Source organism: Quercus suber, unplaced genomic scaffold (assembly GCF_002906115.3).
Source record: "Quercus suber isolate HL8 unplaced genomic scaffold, Cork oak 2.0 scaffold_737, whole genome shotgun sequence".
NCBI lineage: Eukaryota > Viridiplantae > Streptophyta > Magnoliopsida > Fagales > Fagaceae > Quercus > Quercus suber.
Window position 1 is genome coordinate 251,022 of NW_027070176.1, and position 25,325 is coordinate 276,346.

General features: G+C 34.4%; 1 protein-coding gene across 1 annotated transcript; it reads left to right on the forward strand.

Moving 5' to 3' along the window:
• Positions 1 to 14,881: 14,881 nt before the first annotated feature.
• LOC112038778 (ATP synthase subunit O, mitochondrial) lies at positions 14,882 to 23,325 on the forward strand. The gene is made up of 5 exons (XM_065766734.1): positions 14,882 to 15,087; positions 17,684 to 17,749; positions 17,880 to 18,017; positions 22,874 to 22,960; positions 23,053 to 23,325. The coding sequence occupies exons 1-5, from the start codon at positions 14,962 to 14,964 to the stop codon at positions 23,179 to 23,181; spliced, it is 546 nt and encodes a 181-aa protein (XP_065622806.1). The 5' UTR covers positions 14,882 to 14,961; the 3' UTR covers positions 23,182 to 23,325.
• The last annotated feature ends 2,000 nt before the right edge of the window (positions 23,326 to 25,325 follow it).

The following is a 25,325-nucleotide window of genomic DNA, read 5'->3' on the forward strand; positions in this document are numbered from 1 at the left end:
GTATCATTTTGCGAAAATCATTTGATATTTTTCCTCGAGAATGGCATGTCACTAAATTTGTTGTAGACCACAGTCATGATTTGATCTCTCCTTCAGAGATGCGATTTCTTCCAGCCAATCAAGTTATCACTATAGATGATGAAAAATGCATTTTCTTATTGAAAGAAGCTGGACTTTCAATTAGAGAGGTAATACGTGATATGAAACTTGAGAGGCATTTGAAACATGGACAACTTCCATTTTTTCAAAGGGATATTCATAATCTTTATGTGAAAATGAGGAGGAAGAATGCAAAGAATGATGCCATGGATCTCTTACAATTTTGCAAAGTTGCTAAAGAAGAGAACTCTAGATTCCAATAAGCATTTACAACCAATGAAGAAAATAGATTAGAGCATATTTTTGGGTCACCTACTCATTGTTTTGATTGGTACCAAAAATATGGGGATGTTGTTCTATTTACTACTTATAAGGTGAATGCTTATAATATGTTTTTTGATATTTTTGTTGGTATCAATAATTGTGGAAAGACAATTCTCTTTGATTGTGCACTTCTTCGAAATGAAACAACAAGTGTCTGTCAATAGTTAATGAAGGTACATTCTTTGTCTTATAAATTTGTATAATTATTTTTTAAATTTTATTTGATTAATTAGTAGAATAATAATGTATATCCTTTAAAATATTTTCATGCTTTAGTAAATCTGTATTTGATTAGCAGACTTTTGCATGCTTAATGAAGAATCAACCTAAGGCAATTTTGACGGACCAAAATCCATGGATTACAGAGGCAATATCAAAAAAAAAAATTTGGCTATTTGTTTATGGCATATTACTGCTAAATTTAGCGGTTGGTTTACATCGATTTTTCGTAATCAATATTCAAATTAGTGCATGGACTTCTATAAGTTATATAAGTTAAAGTTATGTGAAGAGTTTGACAATCAATGGTTTCAAGTTATGACAAAATATGACATGCTCTCTAACAAACATGCAATTGGTTTATATCAAATCAAGCATTTTTAGGTACCCTGTTATCTTTGTTAGCATTTTTTTGGGAATGACAACAACTGGAAGATTGGTAGGTATAAATGCATTTATTAAACAATTTGTTAGTTTTCACACAAACTTGATCCAACTCATCAAACAATTATGTCACTCTTTACCATTGATTTCTATTGTTGTATATATATATATATATATTTTTTTTTTTTTAATATTTGTAGTCTTCATGTGTCATACAAAAGTTTTTAATTTATTTTACTATTTGGAAATTTAGGTTGATCTTGCCATTGAAGATATTGAGCAAATACAATCACATGATATGATGTTGGACAGTTGGAAACATATAGAGGTTCTTCTTTAATATCAATGTCACTGTTAGAAAACCAAACACATAGTGTTTTGATGCCCTATGCTTTCAAGATTTTTCAAGAGGAGTTTGGGAGAGCAACACAATATTCGATGCTTCAAGAAAATGGTATTGAATTTGTGCTACAATATTATAAAGATGAAACTAGTCAAAGGCACAAAGTATTATGGAATGGTAAGATGACAAATTGTAGTTGCAAAGAATTTTGGGCTATACTTTGTCATCACGTACTTAGTGTATTCTTTTTGTCATAACGTCATAACGTACTTAGTGTATTCCTTCATAAAGATTGTTACCAAATTCCATCCTTGTATTTACCACCACGTTGGTGTCGTTAAGCGTCATTAAGTAAAAAAGAATTGCAAGTGGAGGATAATAAAAATTTAGCGGGCAAGGAAAATATGGTTGATGCTAATGTTAATGATATAATTGATTGAGATTGCTTCATTGTTTGTCCTCTACTCTCAAAGACAAAAGGTCGCCCAAAGCAAAAACGAATGAAAGGTGGAAGAGAATTAGGAAAGAAAAGGAAGTCCTGTTGCCTTTGCAAGCATGTTGACCATAACATTTCAACATGTCCAGAGAAAGATAATTGTACTTCCTCAAATGGTGCGAATTTACTTCAAGTGAAATGGGATTGAATTCAATATTTTCTTTGAAATGTTAGGCATAAATTTTGAGCTTGTAAAAGAAAAAAAAAACTATAAAAATATTGTGTTTGTTAATTTTGACAATATTATGTCATTGGACTAAGATGCTTCTCCATGACAATATAATGCCTTTGTTAATTTTGACGCTTCTCTTGTCTTTTTTTTCTTTGGTTTTTACATTTTCATTTTGACAATATTATTCTAGTGAAAATTTATCATTTTCAATATTATGTCATTGTACTAAAACGCTTCTTCCTACTTTTTTTTTTTTTTTTTAAAGAATTTACCTAAATTTTTATTAAGGATTCAATAAATACTAAATTAAATATTCTTGAAGAAATTTAAATCATACTTAAATTTCCCATTTATAAGGGATTCAGACCTAAACTCTGATCCACGTTGGTTTTACATTGTTAGTCTCTAATATTTATCTACCAATGCTTTAGTTTCTAAAGTATCTTATTGGTCTTTAAAGTATCAACTTTGACAACTTATTAGTATTTTTTATTGCTTTAACTTTTTTTTTTGGGGTGTAGCCCTAGCATAAACAATTCATTCAAAATTAATATTTTTCTTTAGTCCCTACTATCTCATGCCTCACTACCATTGCCTCGTATAGAGGTGTATTTTCAATTTGACCCACCATAGTCAAGTTGAAAAAGGATCTAGCCCAACTTAGCCCACCTAGATTGGGTTGGAATTAAATATATATATATATATATATATTTAATTGAGCATTCAAACAACACCAATACAAATAAGAGAAAATTTATAACCTAATAAACTTGAGCATACCACCAAACTAACACAAACTAATTTATTAGTGCTTCAAAGTTGTAGTATATCATATAGCTCTATCCTAACTCAATTGATAAACAAAATAATAAATAATAAAATTATATAATTATATAATATATTTTTTAAATATATATTAAATATAGGTGGATCAGGTTAGGCGAATTTGCTTACACCAACCTTTAAAAACCAACCTGACCTGATAGGTTAGGTTGAATTGGATCGATTTTGGTAGATCCACGAGTTGGTTGCACACCCCTGGCCTCATATATTAGAATAAATAAAAGATAAAGAGTTGAAGAAGAAAATTTAAGACTTGAGCTTCCTCTAATGCGCTTGTGAATTTATGTTCTCTTATTCATCCTTATTTGTTTAGCTGCAAATTTTCATCTTCTTTCTTCATCTTTTAATTTCTTATTGGATCTTCCTATCTTTTTTTCATTAGTTTTTCTTTTTCGTTAATGGTAGATCAAAAAATATTAATGTCACTAGTAGATCTAGATGAGAACTAATAAGAAGTTATTATGTAAACTTTATTATAAAATTGTTATGAAAATATTGTATAAATAGCACTATTCTTTTTTTCTAAAGAAAAATAGCACTAATTTAAAAAGTTTGGAGATACAATAAAATGTGACAATATTTTCACAATATTTTTTGTTTTTAGTTGTGGTAATCCTAGTCTAATATTTTATTATTTTATTTTATTTTATTTTGACATATGAAAAATTTGATACCTCAATTGTTGTGAAAATTTTGTGATAATTTGTTGTGTTGTAACACAATTTGTAATTTTTGTTTTGTAAAATTCCTTGCATGATGGACACGTATCCATCTTTTACTTTTATTTAATTTTTTTTACCTCTTTTTTTTTCTCTCAATCACACGTTTCTTTCACCCTTACCCTTGTCAACTTTCACCTTTATCTTCTCCCATCCACCTTTATCTCTTTTCTGCTTCTTCTTTCTCATCTTTTAAAATTTTTATGTTCTCCCATATGAAACTCTTGGCTCAACTTCTCTGTCTTTTATTTTTATTTTCATAGCATTCTTTTCTAACTCAGTTCGTCTCCTCCTTGATTTTCTTATCATCAACCCAGTTCGTCTCCCTCAATTCTGGTATTTAAATTCTGGTATTTAAAACCTTGATTTGAAGCCCCTCCCTTCAACGTGGCGCCGCCACTGATTTTGGCGGCATCTCAAGCATTTCTCATATGTTCTTATGGTTTTTTTTAGGATGTACTAATGTTGGTTGTTTTCCTGTGAGATGGGTTTTTTTTGGATGTATTGAAGTTAATTGTTTCTTGTGAGATGGGTTTTTTTTTGGATGCATTGATGTTGGTTGTTTCCTATGAGAGGATTGTGATTTTAGTTTTTTTTTTTTTTTTTTTTTTTGTTAGAGATGCTTGAGTTTTCAAAAATTTTGCTCTAAAAAAGAAAAAAAAAAAAAAAAAAAAAGGATATACGTAAAAATATGACTAAAGGCTTGAGTTATTGAGAGATGTGAAAAAAAAAATGCATTTTGGTATCTTTATTCATTTTTATTTCTTCCTATAAAGCTGACCCAACATTTGATAAAAAGATTGTATAAAGTGCGTAAGACTGTCATAGAAACTGGGTATTAATGTGCACCGTAACACAACCCATTGTTTATTAGTAAAAAAGGAACAAATTTTTAAAACTACTATCATTAATTTAAAGTAGCGGAAGAAGTGAAGAACGGTATTTATGTTTTGAATAAAATAAGTATTATGTCCAGAATATTTTTATAATATTGTTACAATAAATTTTATGTGGTAGCTTGTTATTGGTAGGGGTGGACCCACTTAGAAGGATGGGGCTATGACCCCCAAACTTTTCTAATTTTATAAGATTGCCCCTAAAATTTTCTATATTTTTCAAAAAATATAAAATTGGGCCCCCAAACTTCTTAAATATTAGATTTTTACCTCTAAATTTACCTAAAATTTTCAAAAGAAATATGATTATCCTTCCAAACCCTTCATATTTCTTGTATGACACTATTAAATTGGTTCAATTTTATATTTATTATTATTTTGGTCTCCCATTCATAAAATTCTAGTTCTGCTCCTGGTTACTGGTTCTAATTTGAACCTACCACTAAAAAAAAAAAAAAAAAATTGACTACTAATAACAACTTGTCACTTAAAATTTATTGTTTAAATGTTATGAACATAACATGTCTCATTTATTTATGAAATTTTTTTACCTCTAACGTAGTTTGGAAAAAACTTCTCCCAAAGTATTACGTGGCGGTTGAGAAGACCATTCACGTATACTTTTAGTCATATAAATTTTTAAATGATATATGTAGATAGTTTTATATCAACACTTATTCAAACCTTGTATTTTATTTATTGATTTTTCAAAATGGACTTAAAGGGCCAACAATTTAGGACAGGAGTAATAAAACGTTAGTCACTTAGTCAAAGAATCTATGTTACCACCTTTTTTGGAAGATTATTTGTTTAGCTACAAATTTTCATCTTCTTTCTTCATCTTTTAATTTCTTATTGGATCTTCCTATCTTTTTTTCATTAGTTTTTCTTTTTCGTTAATGGTAGATCAAAAAATATTAATGTCGCTAGTAGATTTAGATGAGAACTAATAACAAGTTATTGCATAAACTTTATTATAAAATTGTTATGAAAATATTGTATAAATAGAACTATATTTTTTTTTCTAAAGAAAAATAGCACTAATTTAAAAAGTTGGAAATACAATAAAATGTGACAATATTTTCACAATATTTTTTGTTTTTAGTTGTGGTAATCGTAGTCTAATATTTTATTATTTTAATTTTATTTTATTTTGACATATGAAAGATTTGATACCTTAACTATTGTGAAAATTTTGTGAAAAATTGTTGTGTTGTTGTTGTTTTTTTTTTTTTTTTTTTTTTTTTTTTTGCTAAACTTCAATGTCATTCAAACAAAAAAGAAGATACTACATCATGGGAGTCTACCACACAAACAGAGAGGATAATCTTAGGTAGATTCTCCTTGTTAAAACACAAAGGTGATGCAGAATTCAAAGCTAGCTTTGCAGCATTATGTGCTGCAAAATTACAAGACCTACGGACCCAAACAAAAGAGCAACTAAGAAAAACTGATACAGAGTTTAGGATATTAACAATATCATTGTTGATGGCCCAGTTAGGCACAGAAGGATTGTCTGACAGTGAATACATACACATCTTGGAATCACTCTTGATGAGTACTTATCTCCATCCTTCATTAGAGGCTAGGTTGACTGCCCATTGGATTGCACTTCCTTCTACTTGGATGGGGGTGCAGCTATGGTGAGGTTTAGCCCACACTTTGATCACCTCGTCGAGGGAGTTCCTTGCTACTGCTGCTAGTGCAGTTCTTAATGGTCCAGTTGCAGCATCCACATTTAGCTTGATGAACCCAGTCAATGGTGGCTTCCAAACCTGGGATGAAAGTGCACAATGAATTTTGTTGGCTGCCTGGATTACAGTACGGAACTCTATGATTCTACTTTGAATCCACAAGTAGGCTTCACGGATGTTAACTTTCTCACCTTGGAAAACAGCTCTGTTTCTTAAATTCCATATTCCATCAACCACGAAGGTCATAGCTGAAGAAACATACCAACTTTCTACATCCGAGGTGATGGTGGAAGGAAGGAGTGCAAGGATGAGCTTGATTATGTCACCACTGCTCTGTACATTCTGAGAATGAGTTCTAAAACCCCAGCAAGACTCGAACCAAACAGCTCTGGCAATTAGGCAAGTGAAAAACAAGTGGCAGATGGACTCAACCTCATTGCCGCACAAAGCACAGGAGGAGATAAAGGTTTCAAACCTTTGGTTCAAGATGTCTTTGGTTGATAGAGAGTTTGTCGCCATTCTCCACAGTAAAATTTTGATTCTTTGCGTGGTTTTGATTTTCCATAAACCTTTCCATTAAGCCTCGTTCAGAGGGGTGGTAATACTAAAATTGTGGTCAGCTCTGTAAACTGACCTCACGGAGAAGGCTCCCTTAGCATCTGGAATCCATATCAGTTTATCTGGTCTGCGCCTTTATGGAATAGGAAGAGATAGAATTGCTTGTGTCGAGGCTGGCTCAAAGATTTCATTGATTAACCTAACTTTCCAGTGATTGGTGCTGTTGTCAATGAGCATGGAAACCATCATAGGACAATCTGCATACACAGCCTGTTAAGGTTTGGGAATAAAGTTCTAAAGCCACGGAACCCAAGGGTCTCGCTAAACATCAATGGTAGCTCCATCTCCAATTAGGTAGCATGCCCCCTTAATGATCAGATTTTTTGTACCCTCAATGGCCCTCCAAACCGGTGAAGCTTTTGAAGGGGGGTCATCATGTACCCAACTATGCCGAACTTTGTACTTAGCTCTTAGAATGGACATACATAAACTATCCCTCTTTGAAGCTATCATCCATGCTAATTTAGCTAGGAGAGCATCATTGAACTCCTTGGCCTTTCTAAGTCCCAAGCCACCTTTGCAAGTTGGCTTGCATATGTTATCCCAGGCTGTTAGAGCTAGGTAAGGGCCATTTTGGGATTTAGGTTTCCACCAAAATCTGCGAGATAGGGCATCTAGCTTATCACAAACACCTAAAGGGATTTTGAAGGAGGACATGGCATAGTTTGGAATGGCTTGTGCAACAGACTTTATAAGGGTGGTTCTCCTCATCCTCAATAGCGTTCCGCTTCTCCAACCTGTGAGCTTGGATTCAAGCCTGTCTACCAAGTATTTGAAAACCTTGGATGGGGATTTGGAAAGGAAGAGGGATGCACCTAGGTAGATAGCATCATGCTTAAGCTTTTTCATCTCAAGGATGTGCTTAATGGATCTTTGGGACTGTAGGGGCCTTATGGATCTTTGGATCTTTGAAGAAGAAAAAAAAAACTCCAGATTTTTCCTTATTCAAGCTTTGCCCAAACCACTTGCAATATTTGTCTATACACTCTGCAATGGTTGTAGCATCCCTCCTGGTGGCTTTAGAAAACAAGACAATATCATTGGCATACATAACATGCGTGATTGCTAGGGCATTTATTCTTGCTTTTACACCATTCAAATTCTTGATGGCAAGCTAATGGTAGGTTGTTATTGGCAGGGGTGGACCCACTTAGAAGGACGGGGTTATGACCCCCCAAACTTTTCTAATTTTATAAAATTAACCCTAAATTTTTTTATATATTTCAAAAAAATATAAAATTGGGCCCCCAAACTTCTTAAATATTAGATTTTTACCCCTAAATTTACCTAAAATGTTCAAAAGAAATATGATTAGCCTCCCAAACCCTTCATATTTCTTGTTGACACTATTAAATTGGTTCAATTTTATATTTATTATTATTTTGGCCCCCCATTCATAAAATTCTAGTTTCGCTCCTAGCTACTAGTTCTAATTTGAACTTACCATTGAAAAAAAAAATTTGTCTACTAGTAACAACTTGTCACTTAAAATTTGTTGTGTAAATGTTGTGAACATAACGTTTCTCATTTATTTATGAAAAAAATTTACCTCCAACACAGTTTGGAGAAAACTTCCCCCAACTTATTCCATGACGATTGAAGAGATCATTCATGTATACTTTTAGCCACATAAATTTTTAAATGATATATGTCCAATTTTTAAATTGGACTTAAAGGGCCAACAATTTAGGACAGGAGTAATAAAATGTTAGTCACTTAGTCAAAGACTCTATGTTACCACCTTTTTTGGAAGATTATATCACCACCTAACTAACAATTTAATTAAAATTCTAATTTATAAAGCAACTATTACCACCATTGCCCAATTGGGCTGGTTGGGGAGTACGGGAGAGTGGGTTCAAGCTGTGGAAATTGCAATATGTAAGTATTTCTAATCATTTCAACTGAAAAGGAAAAAATAAAATAAAAATGTATTTGTTATCTTCCAAATTTTCTCACGACACTTTAAAAAAAAAAAAAAAAAAAAAAAAACCCTCCAATTTACTGCACTAACTTGGTTAAATGTCTTTCTTTAAGCAAAGGAAATTATTTATATATTTGTCTCTCTAGAATTTTTTGTTCATGATCATTTCTCTCTATAATTTAAGCTTATATGAAAGAATTTGGGATCGTTTAAGGTTTTCAAAAGGGTCTTTATGTATGTGCATATTGACTTGAGATTTGATTGATCAGCACTATGTGTCAATATGAAATTCTGATAGAATTTTTATGAGATTTTGGGAGGTGACAGTTGGTGGCTGAAGGGTGAGTCAAGGCAGTGATGGACTGATGGTTGGTTCACCATCTGAAGAAGTTTTTCGTTCTAGGTGTAGGTATTCCTCAAGGAAGTATTGTGTCATCCCTGCTTTGCTCATTTTACGGACATCTGGAAAGAAATGTGATCATTATATCTTGAGAAAGCTAGTGAAGCTGCTGCTAAAGATATATCTAGTAGACATATTTCTAGTGATGCTTCTGCATAGGAAAGTAGTGGGGATGGATATACACTACTTAGATTTATGTGTGACTTCCTTCTTATTTCAACCTCAAAGAAGCTGGCTGCTAGCTTCTTTTCCAGGTTGCGAAGAGGATTTCGCGCGTACAACTGCTACATGAATGATAACAAATTTTCTCTCTCAATTTTGATATTGAAGACTTATCAAGGATTCCATCAAGTAGGAGTGGATTGCTTATCAATTGTTCCACTTTAGAAGTTCAGGCAGACTACTCAAAGTTAATTTTCGTATATAATTTTACTTATAGCTAGATGTATCTTATAATCTTCTGTTTTGGATTTTAGCTTCAGATGTCAAGATTAGGACAATCATTTGAACCTTTGAAATCATTCCATATCGTTGTCATGCTACTCATTAAGCGTACATTTTATACTCTCGAAGCATTCTTATTTGGTTTTATATCTCTTTCTTCCACACAATTATGCTTGAGAGTTTCCTTTTGCTTGTTTTCATTTTGTTTATCATTATTGGACCTAATTCTTATCGAATTTCCAGCCACAAATTATCAATATCACATCCTTAGCGACTTCTTCAATATGTTGTGAGTTAAAATGTTTAAATTGCAAGCAGTAGTCAAGCAGTGTCCAGTCCTCTTTGAAGTACTTTTGAGATTTTTGTTAAATAGGATTCGTTTAAGATAAGTCTGGCTGGGCTCTTAGAATGAAGCCAGGTCTAATTGTTTGACACAGTTTTGGGCTCATTTAAAAAAAAAAAAAAAAAAAAGGATATTTCATTGTCTTGTTATTGAAGCTCTACATGTTGCAGTTAGATTTGCCTTTTGGTTTATCTAATGTAAACTTTGAATCTCAGTTTTATGAAAGTCCAATTTCTTCCCCCATTAACTTGTTCCCTATACTAAACAGGTATGAATAACCATAGTTCGACTCTTACTGTCAGCTGGCAAGGCAAACCAGGTCACCATCTGAAGACAAAGCTATGTGGCTTTATGAGACCTAAATGCCATCCTATATTCTTCTGTTCAAATATTAATTCTGCAGATGTTGTCAGATTAAATATATATAGTGCTTTTTTGGTATGTGCAATGAAGTTTCAATGTTTCATTGCTATGTTCGTGACTTACCATACATATGAAAACTTCGCATGGGATTCTATCTAAAATTATTCAAAAATCTGTGAGGTATGGATGTAATCCTTGTTTATCTTACAGTGTATGTGGTTATTAAACTTGGTTTATTGAGATGCAGTTTTCCTGTGCTGATTTTAGTTGATATTTTAGCATTTGTGAAGCCCCATGTGCAATGGCCATGTAAAGTAATTGAATGGCTGTCTATGCTTTGATACATAATATTTTAGTTTAACAACTATAAAATTTAATGTTACTTCTCTTATACTATTTTTTCAGTTCATTGTCTTTGTTGATTGTCTTGTTAGGTATATGTACAAGCTCATAAAGAAACGGATGCGTTCTGCATACCGCTATTCTGATATTCGGCCTATACTTCAGTTGGGGGAAGAAGAAATTGGTTGGCTTGGATTATATGCATATATCCAAGTACTGAAGAGAAAAGAATCACAGCATAAACAGTTGCTATCCTTATTAAGGTGTGAGTTGGCACATAAAATACATAAGAGTGAGCCACTGCCTTCTCAACTAAAGTATGCAGTTGATGCCTCACATTCCTCCTTAATGTGGAAAATTAAGTATTAAATTCTTGAAGGTATGTGACAAGTAGTATAATGATGGAACTTTTTTCTTTTCATTTTTCACATTAGCTGTCAACAACTTTGGGGACTGCATTCAAGCTTTAAAAAAAAATCTGATGTATTGCGGTGAGGTTTTAGCAAAACCCAAAAAATTAATTTTTTTTTAAAATTAAGTATTAAAAAATAATCGTCCCTGAAGAGAGATTGAGATTTTAGCAAAACCCAAAAAATTTTGAGAACAAGAACAAATCACCTAGGTCCGGTGAGGTAGTGCGGCAGCGGACGGAAGTCTGATGAGGTAGTGCAGCGGCAAAGATTGGTCCGGCGAGGATTGGCTAGAGATGCAAGAGGTGAAGAGGGATTGAGATTTTAGGGAAACGTGAAATAGGTTTTGTTTATTTGTTTGTTGAGATGTTATTAGGTGTATTAGGATGTGTTGATTTTACAATGAGTTTAAGTAAAAGTCTGAAGTAGTATGTCTTTATTGGCTGATGTAAACCTTGGTTTACACCCCGTCTTTATAGAATTTAATCTCTTTTAACAAATATATCATTGAAATAATTTAATCTGAGTTATTTTTTCAATTATTTGCAAGCTTACAAAATGATAACTTATTGCAATGAATTTATCATTGCAATAACCTGATCTAAATTATTTTACAAATTTTTCTAAAAAAAATTACAATCTATTGCAATGACAAATATGAAATAGTTATATATTTTAATGAAGATATCATTGCAACTGAATTATTTTTTTTTTTCAATTATTTGCCATCAATTGCAATAAGATTCATGAATATATATGAAGCAATAAATTTTTTATTGCATAACATATATATTATTGCATTAAAGTTGTCATTTTATTGCAACAAAATTTTTTGTTATATAAACCTATTACCTCAATTTTATTGCAACACCTCTCATCAACTATTGCAATGATTTTGATGTTATTTTAATAATAATTTCATTGTAAACTTTTTTTCTTGTAGTGGTCGAAAAGAGAGATTTTCTCATTTTTTGTGTTTCAGTCATGCCAATTCAGTGAACTAAGAGCTTTCCTCTGATTGCTCATAATCAAAAGATAAGCTATTGCCACCATTGTCACAGTAACAAAGATATCTCATCTGCCCTCAGTGACCACAACAATGACATACATAGTATGTTCATTTTCGACAATCAGGTGTGTGGAGCTGCTTACAAGAGCTAGCTAGAGTGTCTTGAACACATGGAGGCCTGACACACTAGACTTTCGAGATTGACTGACTTTGCACCTTATGTGGAACTTTCAACCACAACAATTCTACATAATTTGAGGTTCAATTGTTCCCGAAGCTGCCCACTGGTATATTATTTTAGGATTTTTATTAATGTGTTCTTTTTTTCTTTTTGCAGATTGACACCTCTGCAGGTATATATGGTATTATTTTATTGTTTTTTGTTCATTAGGTTAGAATTTCATGCTATTATCTTAAAGAATCACTCACCTAAATGCTTCTATTCATATTTCATGGTCTCTTTAATTAGTGGAAATTTCTAACATGTGTAGTGAAATTTGAAATTAATATTTTTGTATATAAATAACCTTTAACATTATATCATACCCGATTTCTAATATTATTATTATTTTTTTTTTTACAACAAAGAAAAGGATCAAACTCCTCCTTTTCTTTATTGTTGCATTCCATGTCCACCAAAGGATGATTTGTATCAGCACAAATTCAAATGTACTTAATTAACTTTGAGGCGTTACCTAACTCACACTCTAAGCCTGCAAATTCGTCACAATCAACCCTTGTAAAAGTTTTAGCAATAGTAGAAGTCTAAAGAAGTGCCACAACCCTTTCCTCAAAAAAAAAAAAAAGTGCCACAACCCATAAAAATATTAGTACCAGTAGAGGTATAAGAGGTGCCAGCTATGTGATAATATAGATATCTAGTTGGTTAAAATAAAAAGTAAATGGGTGTAAGACTGTAAGTGCAACTATCCCAAAATAATTGCAATTTACCCCCAATTTTGTCGAGCCTATTGCATTGTTGTAACTTGTAAATAAAAATGAAACTAGCAATTCAATAGATCCATTCGGCTTATAATCATTAATTTGTTGTGGAATTGACCCAATACATGAGTCAATTAAAAATAATAATAATAATGAGTCGTTTTTAATTTTACGAATTCTTGTATGTTTGGCTAAAACTATCAAACTCCGTTTTTAGTTTTTATGTGTAGCTTTCTAAAATCACATTTAAAAAAAAAAAAATTCTCACTTTTTCAAAGTACAAGTATACTTTATCATTGTATCAACAAATATATATATATATATATATAATAAACACACTTTAGCATATTTTTGACAAAAAACTAAATAAGTTGTTCCTAAATAAAAACTAGTCTAAGACGGCAGTTCTAATAGAATTTAGACATAGTTAGTTGAGTGTTCATCTTAAGACTCATTGACATAGCATTCACAGGGGTGATAATGTGATGGATCATTGATCTAAGACAAAAACAAGTGGAAAGAGGAAGAGGTAAAAGTAAATTCAACAAAGTTTAATGAATTTTTTCTTGTTTACTTAATTCTCTATGTTAGTATAGGACTCAGATGACCACTTGCTAAGAATATACCTTACTTAAAAATTTGTTAAGAAAAAAAAAATTCAATGTAAAAAAAAAATGAATAAATGACTAAAGAAAAAAAGAGAGTAGAGTATTCTTGTTCATTTTAAGTTCCTATTAGGATTTTTAGGAGTAAAGGGGGGCGATTGTTGTGGCTTACCTACCTAGGTGTGACCATAGTGGCACCCTACCTACTCCCGTGCATAGGACTGTCCAACAAAACTGTATACCCAACCTGCCTGGCCAATCCAACCAGACTTGAACTGTCCGTCATCAGACCTGACTACTTGGCAATCGATGGTGGGTCCTTGCCTTCACAACCTGATTTCGGCAGGTTGAGTGGTGTGTCTTCCCTTCCAAAACCCGATCCACCTGACCCAATTGTGAGCCTTACACTCCTCAGTCATCACCATTTGTTTCTTAGTCCTCTTGTTCTCTCTCAATCTCTAAGATCTCTCGATCTCTTAACACTTAATAGCTAACACCTCCAGCCCATCGCCAATCTGCAAATCTCTATCACCCATTGCCGATCTGCAAATCTCCTCTATCGCCCATCATTGATCTGTAAATACCTCCCTTAGGTTTGACTTTTAGTCATTTTCTTTCTTCATTTCAATCACTTGATACTTCAAATCTGCCATCATCTCTTTCTATTTTTGTTTATGTTCTTTGGATTTGTGAGCTACTGGGGTTTAGCTGTTTGTGTTCTTTGGATTTGTGGGCTATTGGTGTTTGGTTTTGTAAATTTTTTCGTCAGTATAGATTTGTTCTTTCAGATTTGTGAAATTTGTACCAAGTTTGGTTCTTGATTTGTGTTTTTTGGTTGAAGTTAGATTCGACCACCGTTTACCAGAGCCCAATCCGACTTGACTCGTGGTTTTCACAGCCAGCGACAAGTTCGTTGTCCTACAACTCGATAGGATCGAGTCGGTTTTAGGTCAAGCCCTTGAACCGACCCAACCCGTGGACACCCATACCTCTGCGAGACCTTATACTTTCAGTCTGTGAGAAACTCACTTATTATTCTTTGTACCGTTTAGGATGAAAATGAGATATAAAGAGTACCAAAACACAACTAGTGTTGAGGCTCGAACCCAAGTCCTAAATTTGCTAGTTAGCTCAGTATATTACCAACTAAGCCATCCGAATGTATTACATTATATTTATTCCTATCTAGTTTAGTAAAGTAATTTATTTACGCACAGTTTTACTCACATACACGTGTGAAGATTTAAACAGTGACGTAGCACAGACACACTAGTCATCCTTCAGTGATTTTAACACACACTCTCTCTCTCTCTCTCTCTCTCTCTCTCACAAAGCCAAAAGGAATCAGAGAAATTAGGGTTTAATCGCAGAAATGGCAATGGCTGGACGAATCAGATCGAGTCTCTCTCTCTTCACAAAGGCTCTGCGCTCCGATTCCCTCTCAGCTCACCGATCCGCGCTCGCTCTCACCGACTCTCAGGTGCTTTCTTCGTCTCTAAACTAAAACGGTCTCGTTTTGCTAATTTGCTCTGGTTTTGATTTGGTTACGCGCTTGTTTGGTTTCCGAGAAAATCGGAGGAAAGTTTTGAAATTTAATTGGGGAAATGAAAAAAGTTTTGATTTTTCAAAGATAGGATTTGACTTTGAGCTGAGCTGATTATATTGTTATTATTTCGAGAATTTGTAATGTGGTTTTGGTTTGGTCCCTGTTTGGATGTTGAGAAATTTTAGGGGAACATGAGAGAAATGAAAGTTGGGTGTTTTGCCTTTTGATGTAATTAGAGAAATGGTTTTTTTTTTTTAATGATTTTTTGGGGTATTTGAATAGTGAAATGAAGCTAAGATTTAATGATTTTGTTATTGATGAGAATAGAAAAATTAGGCGATTGTTATATTGATTGACTATTTTTAGTTTTTGATTTGATTGGCTATTTTAAGTTTAATGCATAAAAATTTTGGATGTTCTGTGTTTTGATGTAATTAGAAAAATGGTAAAATTTTATTTTTTGGGGGGTTGTTTGAAATGGGTGAAATGGAGCTAAGTTTCAGTGAATTTGTATTGATGAGGATTGATAAATTAGGGGATTGTTGTATTGTGTGTTGTAGTTTTAGAGTTAGATTATTGGTTGAATTCTTTGAAGGATTTGTAATGGAGAAACTGCAGTTTACTGTGTTTGGTTATGGAGAAAGTGAAGGCGAAGATAAGAGAAATGAAAGTTGGGTGTTTTGCCTTTTGATGTAATTAGCGAAATGGCATTTTTTATTGTTTGGGGTATTTGAATAATGAAATGAAGCTAATATTGATTGAATTTGTTATTGATGAGAATAAAAAAACTAGGCGAATGTTATATTGATTGACTTTTTTTTTTTTTTTTTTTTGATTGGCTACTTTTAGTTTAATGAATAAAATTTGGATGTTCTGCCTTTTGATGTAATCAGAGAAATGGTAAAATTTTATTTTTTGGGGGGTTGGTTGAAATGGGTGAAATGGAGCTAAGTTTTAATGAATTTGTTATTGATGAGAATTGATAAATTAGGCGATTGTTATATTGTGTGTTTGTGGTTTCAGAATTAGATTAGTGGTTTAATTCTTTGAAGTATTTGTAATGGAGAAACTGCAGTTTACTGTGTTTCGTTATAGAGAAAGTGAAGGAAAAGATAAGAGAAATGAAATTTGTATCTATTGCTTTTGAAGTTTAAGGTTCTGAAAGATGGGGGAAATTTAGTTTGACTGGTAAGATAATGGTATTAGAATAGGGGCTAAGTGGGTTTTTTTTTTTTTTTAAATTAAAATTACATTCTAAGGTCCTTAGCAAAGGAATTTATGATTGAAGAAGTTGAATTCTTCTCTTTTCTGACATTATCTGAATTGTTATGTTTCTTTGGATCAGTAAGTAAAGTTAGCCCGAGACAGGGAGTATACTGAGGACACTCAAACTAAAAATAGACAAACAAGCAGCACAAAAATTAAGCCATTAATAATCTGCCCAGAAAATCTAGGAGATCTACCTCTGACCCAACACCATAACCCTCTGAATTGCTATGTTGACTTCTCGGTTTCTGAATATGTCAAATATCAATATGAAAGCATATTCACTTGCTTTACTCACTGCATGAAATATCTGAGAATCAGGAATGTATTTAATCATTTTTAATTTTTCAGAATTGGGCAGTGTAAGAACTTGTTTTCTTTTATTACTGCAATTTCTACTCTGAAATCTCCATACGAGACATTACATCATTCATTGATGGCCCATTTTGTTGACCTTTATTATGTATGGTTACATTCTAAAGTTCTCATTTTTTTAAAAAAATTTTATTTATTAATTTTGTTAGGAAAAAAGAAAGAGTTATGTTATTGGGTGCCATTAGGAAAATTGTTAATTTTAGGAAAGTTTTGTTCTTTGTTCACTACCGTGAACTCTCTGTATCTTTTATTCTTTTCTATTAATAATATTACTTTCTTACCTATCAAAAAAAAAAAAAAANATAGTCACACATTTGAGGATATTTTTGGTCAAACTCATCAAGCTCATTTATCTCTTTTTTCTTTTTTCTTTTGCCCTTCTACTATTTGTCTTGTTTTGCATAAAGTAGCTTTTGCAATCTAGATTTCTCTTATCAAAAAAAAAAAAAAAAAAAGAGGATGGTCTGAGCTTTAGGTTTTTTTTCTATTTTGCTGTCTTCTGCCCCAGCCTCAACCCCTCACCTGGAGTTCCTTCTTGTATACTTCCTATATTCTGGAGTACTGATGCGTATCTATTGTTATCTTAATCATCCTATATAGAGGGTTCGAACCCCATATTTACTCGCTTTTGTCTGGGAATGCCACCTTATACATCATCATTATTCCAGTGTCATTGATTGGTACATCTAAAAAGTCATTTACTTGTACAGCCAATAAAAGAAAGTCTTTTACTTGATACTTCAAGTGAAATGTTTAATGCAATGGGCTTGTGACTTCTCTGCTGCATATATCTCGTCTTTAGTTACCATTGTTGTCATGGGGAAAGGGTGTTGTTGGTGTTCTCTTTATGTGGTTGAGCTTAATAACTTTTATTGATTTTGTGGATTATGTTGATGCATAATTTTAGTGCATATTTTGCAAGATTCTGACACTGAAATACTATGATGTTTGCTGTGTCACTGACCATGGAGAGGTTTATCATATTCAATATATTATCAATTTTCTTGATTCATTGCTACTCAGGTTTATTTTTATTTAATTTCCTTTTCCTGTTGCTTAATTGCATTCTTTTTGGATAAAAGTCTTTTAATGCTTGTATTTAGTCTAATTCTTTTTACTTTCTTATAGTTGTGTTGGCTGAGAATGGGAGGCTAAGGAACATAGACAGCATTGCCAAGAGATTTGGGGATTTGACCATGGCATATAAGGGAGAAGTCAAAGCTATTGTGACTACCGTCATTGTAAGTTCCTCCCTTCGATGGCAACATTTCTATTACCAGGAGTATATAAAACACTGTTTTATACCTTGCATAATTACCACAAGAAAACTAACATAATTACCATCGGGTACTTAGCCTTTTTAGCTTCTTTGTTTTCTGCACAAAAAAGAAAAGGGAAGTCCATATGAACTTATTGGCAAAAAAAAAAAAAAAAAAAAAAAAAAAGAAAGAAAAGAAGAGGGAAGTACATATGAATCTCAGAATCTTGTAATGCCCTTGTAATGTATGGTATCTGGGGTGGTGATGGTGTTATATGCTTGTGCTGTTTGTTGCTGGGGTGGTGGTGCTGTTTGGTCTTTGTTTTATCCCCAATGAGCATCGTTCCTTTGAAAGCCAAGTTTTATAGATAAATGCACAAGATTTTAGTGCATTAGGTAGAGGGCCAATTAAAGCAAAGAAGTATGTAAAAATATATGAAATGAACAAAAAATAAAGGGGTGAGAAGGTAAAAATCCATATTCCTTAAAAAGAATTTCAACCCAAAAACAACTATAACAACAACAACCAAGCCTTGGTTCCAAAATTTTGGATCGGTTATGGATTCTCAATAGACTAATTAGAATTGGCTGCATGTATTCTTTTTCTGCCATTCTATTATATTTGAAGTCATACTTTCAGTTTGTGATACTTCCTTAATTGACATGTCATTTTCTACTACTACTAATATTATTGTAAGTCTTACTCCTTTTTTCATTCCTTCGACTTAAATCTACTCACTCTTCCTCACTAGTACTTTAATTCCTCCTTTGCACATAACCAAACAATCTTAGGTGACCATCCCCCATCTTCTCATCAATAAGGATCGTCGTCATCTTTAAGCGATCCATTTATATTAAAGTGACTAAATTTTACATTGGCTGTCAACTTGCTCACCCTTATTCCATTTTTTAGGTTTGGGACCAGCTGTGAACAAAATATATGCCACTAAGCACAAACATAGTCTAAGGCTGCGTTTAGTTCGATGTAAATTGAATTTCGAGTGTAAAATAAATGCAGGGGAAAATGAATTCCCGTAAAGAAAATGAAATATGAAACCTAGGTGTTTGGTTCTGCAATGAAAAATAGTCCGAAAAACGATTTTCGGTGTTTGGTAATATTCTGAAAATGCTACTTTCCTACAAATGCTTCACATTTTCTTAGCCATTTTCTCAGCTTCCAAACAAATTTTATACTAGAAAATTTCAAAATATACCCTTAACACAACCAAACAAATTTTATTCACAATATATACATAATATACTCAATGAGAGGAGGAAGAAAGAGTGAGGGATAGATTGGGAAAGAGAGAGATCGGTATCAATGGAGGACAGCGGCGGCCAAATTGGGAAAGAGAGAGATCGGTACCAATGGATAGGGCTGTCCATGGGTCGGGCGGGTCGGGTTTTTGCCCAACCCGCAACCGACCCGTAACAGTTCGGGTGGGTGGTTTCTCAACCTGTAACAGTAATGGATTCGTCGGTTCGGGTCGCTGGCGGGTAGTGGTCGATTTCGGGTGAAACCGATCTCATCGGAATCCTTTGAAACGCGACGAGATCTTGCCAGATCCGACGAGATCTTGCCAGATCCATCCAAGATCCGGTGAGATCCCGTCAGATTTGGCGAGATTTTTGCCAAATCGTGATGATAAATCACTGGTTTGGCCAAATCCGGTGTTTATTGTGCCAGAAATCGATGAATTTAAGTGAAAAAAGGGCCGGAATCTAGAAAAAAGGGGCCTGAATCTGGAAAAAATAGCCAGAATCTGGGAAAAAATGACCAAAATCTGGAAAAAATGGTCGGATATTGAATGGACTTCGATTTGGGTCGGGTTTCATGGTTTTTGAACTGAAAAACTGATAACCAACCCGCTGGGTGTCGGGTTAGCATAGTCAGAAACTGATTCCAACCGCCGGAGTCGTCGGATCAGGTGGTGGCGGGTCGGACGGCGGCGGGTCGGACGGGTTCGGCGGGTTGCCGGTTTGCCTGGACACCCCTACCAACGGAGGATGGCGGCAGCTAGATCGGGTGGGTATGGATCGAGCAAGGTGGGTGTGGGTTCGCCGAAATGGGGATTGGGTTATGTGGGTAGATGGGTAGCTTGGATGTGGATCAGAGCTCATGGAGGAGGGTAGCTTGGATGATGGCGGGGGTGGTGATGGCGGTGGTGGATCGGAGACATGCAATGGTGGAGCATGGCGGTGAGGTTGAGTGGGTTTGATCTCGTCGGTGCTAGGGTGCGACTCGCCGGTGCTAGGGTGCGATCTCGGTGGTGCTTCTGGTGGCGCGATCTCGACGGCGCTGGGGTGCGACTTGCCAGTGCTTCTGGTGCGACTCGTCGGTGCTTCTGGCGCGATGGGTAGCTTGCTGTTTCTCTCTCTCTCTTTTCTAATTTCCTGGGGTGGAAATCCTTTGAAGGTAAAATACAACCTGAATTGGTTTTACGGGCCAAGAGGGATATTTTACTGTCAACGTGGAAATTGATTTCCGTTTGACCTAATTTTCTGTGCTTACCAAACACATAGAGGGGTGTAAAATGATTTCCTGAAACCTTTTTCTGTCAAAACAAACACACCCTAAAAAGCCAACAAAAAAGTTTGTTCATTTGAAGCCCAGGAAAAAGTTAAATGTAAATCAACATTTAAAGTACCACTTTGTAGGTTTTAAAGCAAGATTAGATGGTTCAGCTAGTTTTCATGCTCATCTAGTTTACCAATAATCAAATATGTGGGTTACCCTTGACTTATATGGGGAGCGGCTCCTGTCCTGTTTCAAAAGTCTCCAGTTCTCTCCCCCCTTTTTTTTTTTTAAGATTAAAAACACGTGGAAACTAAACAATTTGAGGGTCTAAACAATTTCATAGCATTATTTTTCTTTCTCTCTTCTTTGCCCCTCTCTCTTCCTCTGTCTCTCTCACTAAGTCACCAAGTCACTGTGCAAACGAAGAAGGAGGTTACAAGGTAAATTCCTTGGCTCTAGCAAGTGTGGACAGAATCTTTGGAATTTCTGCAAATTTTGCTCTAAATCCCCATTAACCCTAGAATTAGATTTTGTTTTTCCTTAAAAAAAAAAAAAAAAAAAAAGCCTAAATCAAAACTTTAGCTAGCTAGCTAGAGTCCCAATCATGGTGGAGAAGATCAAAACAACACAGAAGAGAGGCCCAATTGATCTCAGTTCTTCTTCCTCTCCTTCTCCGCCTTCTTCTTCTATGCCTAAATCCTGGCCGATTCTTTTCACTCAAAAAGCCACCAGATTGATCTCAGTTCTTCTTCCTCTCCTTCGTCTTCTTCTTTTGCCTTCGTTTGTACAGTAGTTTGGTGATTCATGTAAGAGAGACAAAGGAAAAGGAGAAAGGGGCGGAGAAAGACAGAGGAAAAAAAAAATTAGATGAAAATTGTATTTGAAGTGTCTATGTTATGACCATAGTTTTAAAAACCGGACTGGACCGGCTGGTCTGACCGGTTCAACCAAGAACCGGCCTTCAATTCGTTCCGGTTATGGTATAAAATCGAAAATGGCCTAAAAATTGGTGAATAGTAAAAATCGGCCAGTTCAACCTAAGAACCGGAAACCGATGCGGTCAAACCGGTTTTGCTCCTCAAACTAAACTACGTTGTTTTAGAGTTTTTTGCTCCTCAAAACTACATCGTTTTTTCTGCTCCTCAAAACTAACCTAAAGTCCTCTTCGACTCGCTCTTCTCATCAACCATCTCACTCTCACCTTACGATTCACACCTCCTCTTCTCATTTGCCTCACTCTCTCACTCACCTCAAGCTCTCAAGGCCGCTCAACTCAACTCAGGCTCTCTCCAGTCTCTACTCTCTACCTCACTCTTTTCTCTCTACCTCACTCTGTTCTCTCTGCCTCACGCACAGCGGCACACATGACGCCCCTGTCTCCGCCTCACACACAACGGCACGCCCTCGCCCTTTGAGCTCACTCCTAGTCTGCTCTACCCACAAACCATTTCAACTACCCACCCAAAACCCACAACTTAGCCACCACCAAGACCCACAAAACATCCCAACCATCCACCACAACCCACAAACCCAGCCACCCATGACCCATAAACCATCCAAAAACCCAAATCGATAAAGCCACGCAACAATAAAGGAAAAAAAAAAAAAAAATCCAGACTTTGATATTGCGAATCAACGACGGTGGAGGTGGCCAAGAAACAGTGGGGCCGACGACGATGGAGGATAACAGAAAGAAAAAGGACAAAAGAAAAAAGAAAAAAGAAAAAAACTCAGGGGGGTGAATCAGTGGGTGGTGCTGATGGCGGTGTAGATGCAATCAGTGATGAGTGGCGCCGATGAGCGGATCGGTGGCCGGTGATGAGTGGCATCTGGGAGTGGATTGGAGGCTGGAGGTTTGGTTTGTGGAAGGGAAACTTTGATATTGAGAAAGCACAGTGTCGAGAGAGTAGGGAGAGATGACTGAGTGACTTTTTTATTTTACACTTGGTTTACTTTTACACACACACTTGTTAATATATATTTTTTTATATATATAATTAAAAAATTATTAATTATTTATATAATTTAAATAAATAATAATTAAATTATTTATGACGTCACCGGTTCGACCAGAAAACTGGTAATTAGCTCCTCAACCGGTTTTTTCACTGTACCGGTTTTTAAAACCATGGTTATGACCCTTAGATTATTTAGTTTCCACGTGTCTTTAATCTGTAAAAAAAAAAACAGGAGAGAACTGGAGACTTTGAAACAGGAGAGGAGCCGCTCCCACTTATGGGTCTATTTGATAGTCATATACTTTTTTTAGTTTTAAGAATTGTGCATTCTGTTCTAATTGTTGTTATTTTTCTTCCGTCCAGGCCCTTCCACCAGAAGAGGAGAAAGAACTTAAAGAAACACTTCAAGATATTATTGGACGGGGGAAGAAGGTTAAGGTCGAACAAAAGGTACGTAGCATATCCTCCATGATGTTTTGTTATTTTCATGCACTAATTCTTTTAGAATTGAAGCAATAACTATTCTTTTTTACGTCTGTCAGATCGATCCCAGCATACTTGGTGGGCTTGTGGTTGAATTTGGGCAAAAGGTCTTTGATATGTCCATCAAGACCAGAGCACGCCAGATGGAAAGGTTCTTGAGGGAGCCAGCAAACCTTGGCAACCTGTAAAAGGTGTTTAACATGAATTTCCTCTGATGTTTAAAGGACGAGTTTTTTTCCTATTTGATTTTGGTGCTTGTAAACTCACTCACCTATGGTTGAATGCCATCCTTTGCAAATAAGAAGCTACTTCTTCACATCTGTTCACAGCAATTGATTGTACAACTCTCTTTGAATGGGTTTGTGAGCATTTTTACTCGGAAACTTTAAGGTCATACCTACTCAATATCTCTGTTCGGATATTGTTCAAATATTTAATGATAAGAGGCACACTTTTATTGCAAGTTGTAGATTCTTCTAAAGAACCCCCGGATTCTCTGTACTGCCTCATAATCATGATATGCATTGCATGATTTTTGAGTAGCTTCAAAGCCCGTTTCTCAGCATATTGGTTGGTACCAGTCAGAGAACCCCAAATCAAGATCTATTTTACTAAATTTCCACTGCATTTTATTTTATAGGACTTGAGCTAGTATTCTTTAGTAAAAGTAAAACTAATTGACCACTGCAATACTCTTAAATTTCACACGAGGATCTTGTTATAGTTAGATATAAGCTTCATAGCACTCAAGATGAAAAAATAAATTTGGCGATGTGATGCAGCTCTCATGGCTACATATGTTGTGTGGCTTGCAATTATTATAAGTTGATGAAAATTACAAGGCTACTAAAAAAGTTAATGGAATTGTAAGTTTTACAAAATTTGGGAGTGGTCTAATCTTGTTGGGAGTTTGTGTAGGTGATACATAAAAACCATAAAATAAATTGGATCTTGATGATAATGAGTACTCTAAGAGTAAGAGTGCATGCTAAGAAATATAAATATTCAATTATGAAGTGTAAGGTACACTTTTCAAAAAGAAAAACATATTTGTTAATTTATTGGTTTGTATGTACAGTTTCATAGTTGAACAGTTGCGCACTGTTTGATTTTATTTTTTTGACAAATATTAGAAATACAATTGAATGGAATATTAAAATTTTAAACTTCTCTTGTATATGATATACAAATAACCAAGTACTTTCTGTTTTTTTTTTTTTTTTTTTCGATAATAATAATAAAAAAAACCATATGATTTAGTCTCTAACTAATCACTACTGCATTTGGAGTTAATTTTCCTTGTTATATTGGTCATACAAAAATGGATAAATATTATTTACGAAGGTTGAAAACTTGAAATATACATTTGGACCCTTAAATTTAATCCAGGTTTGTTTTTCATCTCCAAATTTAAAAGGTTAAAATTTTGTTCTTAACAAATTTTTTGAATTGTTAACTTTGTCTTTCTATCCGTTTGTCTATAAAAGAATAACAGACAAGATAAACAGATACTAATGTGACACGTAAAAAAAGTTTAGATGGCTTAGATAAATTTCACAACAAACAAATAGAATGACGAAATTAATATATTTTAAAATTTTAAGAAAAACTGATATTTTTAGACTTTGGAAGACAAAATTAAACTTAGACAACTTTCTTAATTAGGAGGAAAAATTCAAATAAGTATATTTCAGCCTACTTACATATGGTACTAATTCCTTAAGTGAAAGAAGAGATAGAGAATAAGTTCAAAAAGTGTTTCATTCTAAGAAATCACCTGCAATATTTGTACACTATATTTGTTTGTGTGTGTGTGTGTGTGTGTGTGAGAGAGAGAGAGAGAGAGAGAGAGAGAACCTGTTGCCAAGAATTGCATGCAAATGGATGATAAGCTCTTCCTCTTGGGGAGAGAATGCACCACGCTTGAGGTCAGGTCTGAGATAATTGATCCATCGAAGCCTACAACTTTTCCCACACCTTTGAAGGCCAGCATTTCTAGCAATATCACTCCAACATCCTTGTCCATTGGTTAGCATGTACCTCATCAGCTTCTCATCTTCCTCAGGTGACCACAAACCCTTCCTAAGCTTACTCTTATTATTGGCACTGTTCATTCTCTCTTTTCCCATCTGATCAGGCTTCCTCATTGCTCAATTTCCAATGGGAAAAAAATGGTGAGGAAGGCCTTGTAAGACTTTTCTCCTTATAAGATGGGATCCACAAAGAAAGTTGTGTCTATGTATATTATGTTTATATGTATGACGAATAGAGAGAAGGCTTTATAGGGTGGTAATGGTGATGATGATTGTGATGGTTTGTGGGGTTTGCTTAG